The sequence below is a fragment of the Jatropha curcas genome, chromosome 2 (assembly GCF_041381405.1).
Source record: "Jatropha curcas cultivar XTBG-Jc1 chromosome 2, XTBG_Jcur_1.0, whole genome shotgun sequence".
Classification (NCBI taxonomy): Eukaryota; Viridiplantae; Streptophyta; class Magnoliopsida; order Malpighiales; family Euphorbiaceae; genus Jatropha; species Jatropha curcas.
The window spans coordinates 4200058-4214474 of NC_143152.1; the positions used below are offsets into that span (position 1 = coordinate 4200058).

At 30.1% G+C, this 14417-nt stretch overlaps 2 protein-coding genes across 3 annotated transcripts; one reads left to right on the plus strand and one right to left on the minus strand.

The window, feature by feature from the left end:
* Positions 1-260: 260 nt before the first annotated feature.
* HAT14 (homeobox leucine zipper protein) lies at positions 261-2118 on the plus strand. 2 transcript variants are annotated; one of them, XM_012232396.4, is made up of 4 exons: positions 261-747; positions 909-1207; positions 1330-1409; positions 1497-2118. In XM_012232396.4, exons 1-4 carry the CDS (start codon positions 489-491, stop codon positions 1816-1818), a joined length of 960 nt encoding a protein of 319 aa, XP_012087786.1. In that variant the 5' UTR covers positions 261-488; the 3' UTR covers positions 1819-2118. The 2 variants fall into 2 exon arrangements, with proteins under 2 accessions (XP_012087786.1, XP_012087785.1); XM_012232395.4 differs by having other exon boundaries at positions 266-747; positions 885-1207.
* A 2742-nt stretch (positions 2119-4860) lies between these two features.
* LOC105646533 (trichome birefringence-like protein (DUF828)) lies at positions 4861-8160 on the minus strand. The gene is made up of 5 exons (XM_012232397.4): positions 6804-8160; positions 6419-6611; positions 6132-6325; positions 5887-6045; positions 4861-5586 (listed from the first exon to the last, which is right to left on the minus strand). Exons 1-5 carry the CDS (start codon positions 7913-7915, stop codon positions 5229-5231), a joined length of 2016 nt encoding a protein of 671 aa, XP_012087787.1. The 5' UTR covers positions 7916-8160; the 3' UTR covers positions 4861-5228.
* Positions 8161-14417: the final 6257 nt, after the last annotated feature.

Sequence of the window (14417 nt, forward strand, 5' to 3'; positions counted from 1 at the left end):
TAGTGAATCAGATTTTATTTAAGCTAATTAGATTTGTTAAGCAATCCTGACCTATTGTTTTTTACTTCAAGATGGAAAAGGGAAGCATAAGGTTTGACATGTAAGGCTTAATAGAGTATTTAACATTAATTTTTTTTTTTAAGAAAAAAGAAAACAAATCTTTAAAAATATAAATTAATTTAATTTCTTAATATAATTTATAACCTAGATATGCTAGACCTGATTGCGCAGAGAAAATCTCTCGTTCTCTCTCGTGCGGACCGTTGTGCATATTTATATAGATTCACGTGTGTTTGTCAACCTGGATTTGTCGGTCAATCTTTACTCCCTCAACGCAAAAACAAATTTAAAAGGGCAGTAAGAAAGTAGAAGATTTGTGCTTTTATTTTTTTCTTTTCTTCCTTTTTAAGCCTTTCAGGTTTTTCACTGTCTTCTTCATCATCCAAAAACCAAGAAAACCCTCTCTCCTTCTGGTTATACGCCAAGAAATGGAGCTTGCTTTGAGTTTAGGTGATACTTCGAAGCCATTCAAGTTTCTTGATATAAACCCAACGAATATTTCAACTAAAGATCTAGGGTTTTGCATGGCTTTAGGAACTGGTTTTAATGGAAAATCTCATCACAGCGGCGAAGGTGATAAAGTTCTTCCATCAGATCCACCTCTACAGCTTGATCTTTTACCTTTCTCTCCCGTCCCCCGTCAAAATCCTTCTTCACAGATTCGCTTTCCATGGCTAACTGATAACTGTATGTATTCTTTCGTTTTCTGTTTGTTTCCCTAGAAATCACAAGAGAAAACTTTCAATTTTAAAAGATCTGCTGTTTTGCATGTTTAGTTTTTCTTATTAAGAATTAAATTTTGTTGGTTATTTTTAACGTTACAGTGGTGTCTGAACCGGGTTCAACAGATGGGTCGGGTCGGGGGTTTGATGTCAACCGGTTGTCAGCGGAGGAGGCTGAAGAAGCAGCGGCTTTATCTTCACCGAACAATGCAGTGTCGTCGTTTCAAATGGATTTTGGGATTAGAAGCAGTGGAGGTAGTAGAGGTAATAAAAGAGATATAGAAGGTGTTAATGAAACCGAAAGAGCGAGTTCAAGAGCGAGTGATGATGAAGAAAACGGGTTGGCTCGGAAGAAACTCAGACTCTCTAAAGAACAATCAGCTTTTCTTGAAGAAAGCTTCAAAGAACACAATACCCTCAACCCTGTAAGTCAACCCATGCTTATTTTCTTGGATCTTTTGCTTTTACATTAATGATTTTTTGGTACCTTTTAGATTTTTTTTTTTGTCATCCAAAATATTAATTAATTGTTTGTAAAAATGTGCAGAAACAGAAGCTTGCATTAGCAAAGCAATTGAATCTTCGTCCACGCCAGGTGGAAGTGTGGTTTCAAAACAGAAGAGCAAGGTATTTAATTTTCTTGGAAGAAAGATAAAGAATTGAATTCTTGAATCTTGATAAAATGGTGTTTTTGTTGTTATTTGAAATATGTAGGACAAAACTGAAGCAGACGGAGGTAGATTGTGAGTATTTAAGGAGATGTTGTGAGACACTGACAGAAGAGAATAGGAGGTTACAAAAGGAATTGCAAGAATTAAGAGCTTTGAAAACTTCACAACCTTTCTACAAGCAACTTCCTGCCACCACTCTCACCATGTGTCCTTCTTGTGAGCGCGTGGCCACCACCACTCCCTCCTCCACCACCGCCATCGCCACCACCACTAACAATACAAATTCTAAATCTTTATCACTCGCCAAGCCTAGGTCTTACCCTTTCTCTAACTCTCATGACTCATCTTCATTGAGGTGCAATTAGTGGTGAAAAAAAAAAATTCTACTCTTCCACTTGTAAATATCGTGGCTTGGAAAATCTTTTTTACTTATTAATATAATTATAATTGTTATATATAATTAATTTATTAATTTTATCTAGATGATAGGGAAAGGAGAATTTGAAGAGTTTGGTTGATTGATGCATTTCCTTTGACTAATGAAGAGATTTTTGTAAGAAAGATCTCAATTTTGTGGGAATTAAGTTAATGATTAGTCTTACTATCTAATTAGAAAATGTAATGTAATTAAATGATTTTTATATAGAATATATTTTGGAAGATCATCGATATTATTTCTTTCTGTAATTCATTTATTGGTTTACTATTTCTTGAATCTTGAAGATTGATAATGGATTTTTGTTTTGCTATTTCTTGAATCTTGAGGATTGATAATGAGAGTTAGATAAATCCAATTGCCAAGAAAACAAACATGCTAAATTTAGGGTTTAGGCTTCTTCAGTTGGCACTAATACTATAATAGAAATTACAAGTCATAGTTGGTAACCTCCATTCTCAAGAAACGCCAAATTTATGTTGTTCACGCTAGGGAAGCTATGAAAGTCAGACATGCCTGTGAGCTCGGCTTAGTGCTCGAATTTGTCAAGTTGTTTCCTGAATTGAAAATATATAAATCAAGAAATTGATTTGGGAATGGTCGAATTTCTTTGGCTGGTATTTTCGGTTAGCATCTTCAAGATACATGTAAAATGATTGTTTAACAACTAATCACATGTCTGTGATTATTAGTGTCGTTTTATCTAGATGGGAATTGTAAACAAGGAAAAATGAATTTATGTAGTACAATTGTTGGAAATTTTTATATTTTATGCAGTGTATGGTTTCATAACATGGTAGCTATGATTGAAAGCAACAGATAATTATTAACATGATAAGAGTTTGAACAGATGGAGACTAATTTTAGTAAAGCAATTAGCCACAATGAAAGATGCACTTAAAACATTTAAGTCAATGTAAAAAATGGGGACCAAAATGTAATTATATTTTGGGACCAGAGACAGAATAGATAGTACTGTATGGTCCCTCTCTCTGCTATCAATCATCATGCAACTATCAAGTCCCATACCATCTGGACAATAAAGGAGAGAAAAATATATGTAATGCAACCAAATTTATAGAAATCAAGTCTTTTTGACATTATGAGAAGAATATATATATATATATATATATATATATATAACAAGGAAGATGATGATGTTTGACATTTCAATCACTTTTTTCAAACGTCTCACTTTTACTTATCCTTAGTGACCTTCAATAATTTTAATTATTGCTAAATTGATTTTATATTAGCCGTTCTTACTTGACTAATAGATTATATATATATATATAAAAATTTACACGTGTCTTTATACTCTAACTGAAATGATATTTAAATAAAATCCTCTCAATAGTGACGAATTTGAATTTTAAGATTAAACTTCAACTCTGAGCCTAATTAATGGAAGCTTTTCAATCAACTACAAATTTAATGGGTGTTGCCCATTAAACAGCACGACTCCAGATTACAAGATTAACCAAGTTTCATTAGTTGGAAGTTAGAACTATTAAAATAGTGGGTAGTGCCTGTCCTGATAATAGACTAGGAATTCAAATTGGGCCACAAGAGTCAGTGTCCCTACTAGAAAATGGGCCAAGCTTCTTGTTGAATAGGGCCGAAATTTACAAATGGCGATATCTTCCATTAAACATTGGTTCGAAATAAATTAACCAGATTAATTTAATTTTTAAGTGCATTTTATTTTATAAAGTAAATAGTACTTTTTGAAATCCTTAAATTAATCTTACTTCGAAATCTTTCAATTTTAAATTTTTTATACAAGCGAATGTGTTTTTCACATTCAGAATTTTTTTTTTTTTTTGAAAATCACATTCAGAATTTTTTGTTAATAAAATTAAAATTCGTAAAAATTCTATTTTACAAATTACTAAAATCCATACTACTTTATCAAAATTACACGTAACACTTTCTTTTTCCGTTTGATGTTTGAAAACGTTTAGAAAGAAAATCTTTGCGGGCTTCGTAGATACAATGCCCATCATAATGTGGTTGAAGCATTTTATCGGCCCATTGTCTCATATTTTTCTATACCACTAAGCCCATCAACATCACCTCAAGTCCATTTTCACTTCAAACAAACAAAGCCATGTTGTTTGATAATAGGGTATAGTCTCTTTCAAAAAAAAAAAAAAAAAAAAAAAAAAAAAAAAATCAAAGCAGGTAGCAATTGCGGTGTGCTGATTTGGGTAGGGTCCCAATATAGAGGACAGGCCATCCACCATGTTAAATTTGGCACCAGTCATAATCAAAATTGAAAACATGAGAAATTAGGTATTGCTATGCACATCCACTTGTTCAAACACCACCTTTACTCAATTATTCATTCAATCCTTTAGCATTTAGAGGATCAAATATAGGCTACGGTTATATGTGTAATTGTAATTTTTATTAATACGCAAAATGAATATACAGCGTACCCAAGCTTTAAAATTATTTTTTACCATTTTAACAAAGAAAATTTTTTTTTACCATAAGCCCAATCTGCCAATAGTCAAAATTAAAAAATAATCTCCGCTATTTGCGACAATGATACAAAGCTTCCACGAAAAAGACGTGGCCTGTAACTCACCGTCAATAACACCGACACATTATATATATTGTATTTAAACAAATTTCGTTTTTTAACTTTTAACAATATTTTAATAACCAAAAACATCCCATGCGAATAGAAAAAGACCAAACTGTACTAAAATTAAAACCTTAATAATTTTATATTCACTAATTTAATTAATCAATTTCATCAAAAGCAGCAAACAGTCGGTCCTCTTCAGAGGTCTTCGAGAGGAACTTTGCCGGTTCTTAACGAATAACATTGACTACAACTGCTAACAAAAGGAAAATGACACCCAAACCCAACAACTGTACTTGCTTTGAACGTTTCACACTCACGTTGTCAACGATGAAGATTATAAAATTTGAGTCACAGATAATGCAAATATCAGAAAAATAATTAAAAACCCACTATTTTATTAAACAAAATAAACTAACTAAATAATTGGTGATTTACAATAATACCCAAAAAGGCCATAATTTGATTCTAAAAGAATATATAAAGAGACAATGAGATGGAAGGGAACTCTTTTCTCCCCTCTCTCTTCTTCAATATATATATATACGTAATACACAGGTAAGGTTTGATTTATAACTATTCTTGGATCTTCCCATGTTCTTTTTTTTTTTTTTTTTTTTTTTTTTTTTTCTGTAAATCCAAAATTGATAAGGTAAAGGAAAAGAAGAAAAAAATTACACGTGTAATTTTCTGTTTCAACTCCATATTCCAATTGCAGCATGTAAAATTTATGTGCTCTCTATTATTTACCTGTGTTTCTTCTGCACTCGCCGCTTTTGGTACTCGCTTATTAAGAGCTCTGCATAAAGAATCTCATTCCAGGTGTCCGGCACGCCGGGAAGACACCAATGGCTGCAATCTTGGAAATGTAGTGGTGATTTTCTTTCCTCTGGTGGTATGTTACGTTTTCTATAGATTGAAGGGTGACCGTCCTTCCGGTAATCTGTCATTTGTGTGACATTCAGGTATGTGACATGGGTCTTCATCCCTCTTAGCACTCTCTCCAGCACCAACATTTTGGGCGGATACTGCCTCAGATATGTAGCATTGTTTATCGGCTCAACCTCACTATCGCATGCACCGCCAGAATTCCATTGCCCACCGCTGAAGAGAGAGACAAAGCAATGAATTTAAATTATTTGCTGCAAACAATTCAAGTAGCTCAAACCTGGCAAATCATGAAAGAGAACAAGAAACATTTGCTTTGTCTATTGATTCATAGCTTTCTATTTGAGAACCTAGTTCATGTGCTTGGCATACCTTTTAAAAATAAAAAACACATTTTATTACATGTAATTTACTCAATCAGAACAACAAAAAAAAAACATTGCTTCATCGTTACTCAATCAAATGGGAGAAAAATAAATGGAAATCTATCATTAAGAAATGCAATTAGCTTTTCACCTGAAATGAGAAGCAGAATATCCTCTGAAGAAGACCAAAGATTTCATTGGATTTACATTGTGATCAACCCATCTGGCCCATGTTGTCAAAGCTTTCCGAAATGCCTCTAGAACATTTAATTCATTGTATATATGGCTCCCTTCTTGGTAATAATCTTTCCTGCAATTACAATGCTAGTTTAGTTCCCAGCATTTGCTAAACAAATGCCAAACAAAAACACTCTGAGCACTTAATTAGAAGCTAACCCTTTAGAAGTTTTGTCATGAGTCCACCAATGCCCAGTGTTGAAGATGATGATGTCTGCATTTTTATATAGATCAGATGATCTACCGACTAAATCAAGCCGAAGCGTTTCCCTCTTTGTTCCATTTTTGTCAGGCATTTCCCATTCTTGAACCAAGAATGGAGATACAAAGAACTCTATAGTGCAGTCATAATCCTAACCAAGGAAAACCCATTGAATTATGCATATGCCACTCAAGACTAAAAGAATATATACATAGTAAAAAAACAAAAAGATTAAATAACTTACTTTGAATACGAAAGAGTATGAAGCTTCCCCTCTAAAATGGACTCTCCCATTAGCTTCAAAAACCTTGCTCTGATCTTTCACTGACCCTTTTAGCATACAAACTAGAGATTCCCACATATTCCTATTTAAGGAATCACCCACAAAAACAAGTCTCTTTCCTCTCAACATATCCAACATCTTAGCAGGATTTAACCTATATAAAGCAATTCATTGAAATCAATCTTAATAAAAACAAAGCCATAACTTTTAAAAGGAAACTGATAAACAGATCAGAATCCAAATTCAACTACAAATTAAATGAAAAGAAAAATAAATTTATAAATCCAAAAGAAAACACTCAATAAGTAAATTATAACTAATTTTAATTTTAATTCATAATTCATACCTTGGTAAAGTGCACCCTTTAGGCTTCCATTTGTATTTCTGATAGTCTTTGTCAGGTCTACCATTACTTATACAATTAAACTGCTCATCGATCAGTGAGCAAGACCCAGGCTTATAAAGAGGATATGAATCATCCTTCACCCATTCTCCATCAAAAAAATTGCAATTCACCAAACTCTCAATTCCCTGTTTCCCTGACAGCTCTGAATTAGTTCCATTGCTTTGTTTCGACCCATTATTCTGTTTTTTGGACAACGAAGATGTATAATTAGAAGCCACATTCTTCTCTGCAATTCCCTTCTCTTGCTTTCCTTTAACCGAAGAGACGGAGTTTGTAGATGATTTAGCATTCTGATTTTCCTGCACCGGCGTTGCTAAGCCTGATTTGGCGTTTGAATTTGAACTCTGATTTGATTTTTCCGGTGAATCTGAAACAGGAATAGCATCCTGATTTTCCCGCACCGGCGATGCTAAGCCTGATTTGTCGGCTGAATTTGAACCCTGATTAGATTTCATCGGTGAAACTGAAACTGGGCTTGTGGTTAAATTTGCAGCCTGCTCGGCTGAAACTGGGATTGTGGTTAAATTTGCAGTCTGCTCGGCTGAAACTGGGCTTATTGGTGTAGAAATTGCGGTTTTATTTGAATTCTCAAGAATTTGAGTTTGATTATTGACAATTGAAGCATCTACGGACTGATTTGTTCGCAAAACGGCGGGTTTTTGTACAGTAAGTGGGGTTTGCACTTCATCATTTGAAGTGGGAAGTTGAGACGATGTAGTGTTAGATCTGGTAGCGTTATTTGTAGGAAAAGATGAGTTGGTGCCATTTGGCCAAAAATTAGAGAAAATAGAAGAAAACTGAGATCCATAAGAATCAGAGGGAGCAGTAGGCGTTGGCGTAGTAGTAGTAAAGATATTGGTGAACCAAAGAGCCGAGGAATTTGGGGAAGGATTAAAAGCTAAGAAAATAGTAAAAGCAACAAAAGCAAACATGAAGCCATAAGCAAAAGCCATACTTGTTCTTCTTGTTTTAAGAAGAGAAAAAAGACTCTTTAAGTCAGAAACAAGACTTCCTCCATTGATGGAGAGGTGCTTTGTGGCTGCATCAGCCATGGCAGAAGACTGAAAGTTTAAGTTCCTATCTCTTTCTTCTTATTCTTCTTCAGAAAATAGATATGGAGATTGCTGGAGAGAGACAGAGAGAAAGCAAAAGCAAGAAACAGGTAGAGCTATTTGTGGTTATGGAAGTCCTGAAAAAATAAAAATAAGTGCTACCTGTTACAGTTGAGAGAGAAGGAGAAAGCAGTAAGTTTTCTTTTTCTTTTCTTTTCTTTTTTTTATACTGTTACTGCGACGAAGAAGATAGATAGTTCTCAAAGAGTAAAAAGGCGAAGATCTGATACTAGTTAAAAGAGTCCTCAATATATAGTCACGATTTTCTGGAAAATTTGCATAACTGCCACTAGGTTAGTGCGTTATCCGGCGAATCAACCTAACCCTAATCCTGAACAAATCTGCTGAACTCAGATGTAGTTTACTAATGAGTTACGACTATGAAAAGGACTCCATCAATAATCTACAATAATTTAAAATCTCAAATATAGATAATTAGATATGTCTCCATTAAATAGATTTAGATTAAAATTTATTATTATCTTTATTTAATATTAATTTTTTAATTAAATCTCCAATTGAAATATAAAAAAAAATATTTTTATCTTCATTTTAACTTATATATATGTTGAACTCAAACAGTAAGATTATATATTTTTTTTTATTTTCAATTTCCTCTTTATATAGAGAAGTGGATAAAATCTCTCCCCAGCTAACCATTTATTCTTAAAATTTTAAGATACATTTGAGAGATATCATAGGGATACTTTATAACGGTTGTTGAAGTAGATTTTGTAGTAAATATTATCTATATTTAGGATATCTTTTAAATATATATTGTGTTTTATTATTAGATAATTAAGAGATATTATAGATTTATATTTTAATATTATCAATAAATATATATATATATATATATATATATATATAATTCAATTAATTTTTATTAAAGAATTTTAAGTAGGATGAAAGGAGCATAGACAAGGGAAAAATAGTGACAAGACATGACTATTTTATGTACATATTGCTCTTCTATCTTATTAAGAAAAAAATTAGGTGCTTTTAGTTTTAATTTTTTTACTTTAATATAGCTTGATTTATATATATAATTGTCTGAAATAAATGAGATTTTGATATATATATATATATATATATATATATATATATATATATATATATATATATATATATATATATTGCTTAAGTTTTGTAACAAAAATCTAAACTTTGTATTTTATTTTTTTTAACTTTTAACATAACAAATAAACTTTAAAAAAAAAAAACCCTTTTTCTATGAGAATTACCATTTGCGTATGAAGAAGTGGCAAAACCCGTAAATATTAGCACCCATGGCCGGACGAGGTATACCCTTGAAGCTTCCCAGTTCAAACTTCAAACCATGCGGTCCTCCACTCCCAACCAGTTTCACATATAAGACTTTCCGCGTGGAGCCCTATATACAGAAACTAAATATTTTTTATTTTTAAATTACCGTACAGAACATCGTACGTGTCCAAGATAAATGTCTCAATTAAAACTACAGATCAGATTGAAACGGTCATGATCTCAGGCAAACCAACTCTTGATATGCAGGGTGACAAGATGGTGGGTTAAAAGTTTGGCTGGCCTGCGCCAGTTTGCATTGGAAGAATCCATCACGGACAAATAAGAATCGGTAAAATCGAGTCGAATCACTGACGTTGAGGTTTCTGGGTCACAGCCATATGTCGATCGGCTATTCCTTCGTCGTTTTCTTGTATTAGTGAAAAATATTTGTCGTCTTAGCGTTTGACTATTTCACTTATTACTCTGGAGATGATTCAATGAAATGAAACGGCAGATGGTATGTTGTTTTCACTGGGCCAGAAATTCTTTTTTGAATTTTGTCGTTTGTTTCATTTCGTAAAGTATTGTAGTTTATTCATCTATATTATTAACAAGTCGTCCAACAAATTAATGTAATTGACAAGCACGAAACTCATTTTTGGTATTACATTATTAATGGAAGCACTCCTGTAATTATATTCTCAATATAAATTTTGAAATTAATTTCTATCAATCTTTTGTCTAATCAGATATTTTTTATTCAAAACTAAACCAATTGTGACTCTTTTTAATAATAATAATAATAATAATAATAAAATATTTAGTAAAAATGTCCAAAACTTTTAGTAAAAAAATATTGAATCTTCCGATTTTATGACTTAAATTAAAATAAAAATGATCAAGAATTCAAAATTTAAAGGAATTATTATCGGACTGAATATTGCTCAACAAAACCCGATATAAGAAAAAAAAAGAAAAAAACTTTCAAATTTCGTAATTTAGCATGCTTAATTTGAAAAGTGATTATAATATAATGTATTAGAACTAATATTATTTTAATTCGTAATTTATTTTGAAAAGCTGAGTATAACATAGTTTATTTACGAAATTTTATTTCTATGTTTATTTAATTGAAGTTAAAAATAATAATATAAGTTTCACTGGATGAATTTCTTTATGGGAAAGAATATAGTAAGAAAATAATAATTTATAGGTAATGAAGTTAAACAAATAAGAAGGATTTCAGATCCGTACACATTAAGGTGGACTCGATAGTGGATTACGCGTCAACACGAAAAAGCTTCTGATAGTATTTTGTCATTGTCGGTGCCAAATTAGTCCAATTTTTTTTCTCTTATTTCGTTATAATAATAAAAATAATAAGTTCAATTCAATGCTTTTTTTTTTTTTTTTTAAAAAAAAAAGAAAGAATATTGAGTGGATCAGGCATCATTTGTACTCATGGAGATTACTACGGAGATTACCCCTTGAAACGGTATAAACTATTATTTAATCCCACTAATTTGGTGAAGTTAATTATTTAATCTTAATCTTTTAAAAAATATATTAATTCATTCCAATATCTAAGAAGTACTTCCATCCATAATTTACTTACTTTTACTGTTAATTTTGAATAAAAAAGAATCAAATTTTACATATTCTACTCTAATTAAAAATTTTAAATACGTATATAATATCTGTCTAAAATGGAAATAAAATCTTAACAAAAATGGAAGTATAATATTTTAGGCCATGGCTGGTCTAAAAGTTTGGAATTGTATTCCAAATTATATTAATTTTATTATTGTATCGGAGTTATTGATGAAATAATATTTTCAAAAAATATAGTCAACTTTTTATTTTTACACAGATTAAGAAAGTAGCAATTATTATGGTTAAAGGACAATTTTATACATATAAATTTTCTATTATGCCCATCTTAAATAACACATGAGTAATTATTATATTGAAATAATAAATAAGAATTAATGAAGGCTATTGAAAATAAGATAAAATTTAATAAATGTATAATAGCCAATTTAATGCTCAACTATAATTCAAAAGGAAAAATAAACTATATTTTGGGACAAATAAAAAAAAAAGATGGATTATCTTTTTGGTATAGGGAGTACAAGAAAAGCATTTATAACTACTCATAACTCTTATTTTTATGGCCTAAATATTGGGCGAGCATTAATAAAATTAAAATATTAATTGAATTTGACTTGCTAAAAATTTAATTGTTTATACTATATATAAAAGTGGGATTGAGGGGAATAATGAGATTTTGTATATTGTCCTTATAAAATTTAAGATACTCTAAAATAACCTTAGTAATAGCCAATTAAAAAATTTTAACACAAAAATATATATAATATCTTTATAATTTAATTGGATTTTTTTTAACTTTTTTAACAGATAAAACATAAAGATAATTAAGCATTTGAAAAATTAAAATTTTACTATTATTATATTATTATGTCTAATTATATTTTATTTCATTATTATTATATAAATTATTAATAATAATTTAATAATTTATTATTAGTAGTAGTAGTATTTATTATTTATTATTTACTATTATTGTAAGTTTTCTTCAACATTATTATTCTAAATGAATATGTGTAAATATGATACATTTGAAACTTTTTTTTTAACTTATATTAAATAAATATATCTAGATAATTAAGATTTTAATTTAAAAAAGATACAGTTAAATTTCTTTAATTACAAATTGCACTTTAATTTGGTTGGAAAAAAAAAGATAAAAAATTATTATTTTTAAACATCTCGAATTTGATTAATTATATTGATATCCTATTTAATTCAAATCATATTCTTTCTATTAACGAAATACAATTTTATTAATACATTTTTTAAATGATTTCATGATTTGATTGGATAAAAAAAATAAGAATTACTATAATTTATAAATATTTAATTTGATTTATTAGATTATTTTCTTATTCTATTGTTAAAGTATATTTATTTACCGAAAGTAATTTTTTTCTTTTTCCGAAAAGGAATAACACTAAGCTTATGTTACCTTGAAGAATAATGATCAAACAAAAAGTATAGGATTGAGTCCCAAATATGAAAGCGAGAATGGTTAATGGAAGCTCGAGCAAGCAAATGAATTCCCTTATTCTCTTGTTTTCTAATTCACATGATCTTAATATTATGTGTAGAAGCTAAAAAGAGATCTACAATCAGCAATAACTAAACCAAAATCTGAGTTATCAACTTTTAAGATAGTTTAAAGCATAAACTAGCAACCGGCAGTCTGAAAAAATATAGCCACTAAGTGGAAGATTAGCTTGAGCAAAGATCAAGCATTGTCTAAGTGCTAGAGCTTCAATAAGAGCTGGACCCCTGTTCCTTCTTTGTAACCAGAAATAGCCAGGGTGAAAGAGCCTTCAACATGTTCAAAGACAGCCCCAAAGCCAGCAAAATCAGCTGCTGGAAATAATGCACCATCGACGAAAGCCAACCAGTTTGTTGACGACGTGATCTGCATGGAAGTAGCACCAAGGGGATGGCCACCGGGTGTAGACAGCACAACCATATTTGCATGGGTCAGAGCATGGAATTCGTGCACGTAGTTTCTTGCATCCATATGAATCTGCGCTGGAGTCTGCCATATTTGGGACTAGATATAGTTGTTCCTAGACCCCAATTTTTCCATGCGTAAGCAGCTACCTCTGCTGCCTTTTCTGCACCTTGTGTCGAAAATACCTGCAAAAGAAAATCGTGATAGGTGATAATAGCGTTAGGGATAATAAAACCTCCACACCTCCACATCTCCGCCGATTTTGGGTAATGCAATATGTAAAAAATGACAAAGAGATTATAATGAAAGTTATTAACATAACGTACAAATTAATTATAATATATAAAATCAAAGTTATATGATGGCTTTTATAAATCAATTTGGTACTTAAATAAAAAGGAGTAAAAGCAACTATTATATAATAAAAACTATATGAACCGGTATATTGAAACAAAATATAAATGACATATTTCTTATTTAAATTATTATTTTAAAGGGAGAAATAAATATATCATTTTTTTTCAATGAGATGTTACAATTCAAGACATATTAAAAATATATATTTTACTGTCTATATAAAAATCACTATATTTATTGCAATCTAAATAAGAATTTATATTTAATTATATAAATAATAAAGTTAAATGAGTATAAAAAATCAGCATATAATTACGAGTATAGTTAACATGCATTACAGGTCATAAAAAGAACTAGTACTATATATAAACGTGAGAATAGGAGGAAAACATGGGATTTTCGATATCGTCTTCAATGAAATTTAGAATATCCTAAAATAATTTTAGTCGTAGCTAATTCGAAAATTACATTTTATACCAACGAGTGTTTGAATGAGTGGTTCGACACTTTTCCCCCTTAGATGAGGTCGGCAATTCGATCCTTATAGATGAAGCAAATACTTGTTGGAAGCATTTTATCCTTTCTTGGGCCCACCTGGTGCGAGCATAATTTAGTTCTCTAGCCCAGTGGGCTTGGGATACCTGTGGTTAAGAGAAAAAAAAATACATTTTATTATTTGATTGGATATAATTTCTAAAAATTATTTTTTAGATAAATAAATATATATAATAAAAAAGAAAAAAGTATACTCTTCTTTTTTGTATGGTTGTAGAAAAAAATATGAGTTTATTTGGAGAGGATACAACGTTTCTTTAATGTAATCTTTTTTTTATTACATAATTAACTTATTTATTTATTTTAAATTTGCAACTTAGAATAATATAGACACAAAATACTTAAATAAACTCATTAACTGACCGATATTGGATCTTAGCATGATTTACTTTGTAATTTTTATTTATTGACTTGACTTTTTTTTTTTTTGCATCAAAATCAAATTTAATTAAATTATAGCATTTTTAGGGTTATTGTTGAAATTCGAATTGGGAATTTTTTTTTTAATGTAATTTATTTCTTGTTATATGTTGAGTTCTTAAAAGAGTTTTATTCTTAATAAGAAATTTTTATTTATTATTATTTTTTTATTATATTAATTTATAACCACTATCACTTTAATTTAGTAAGAGATTTATATCTCAATTGTAATAAATAGATGGCCTCATGATTAAGCATTTTTAATTTTCTTGATATTTTTTTATATCCTAAATA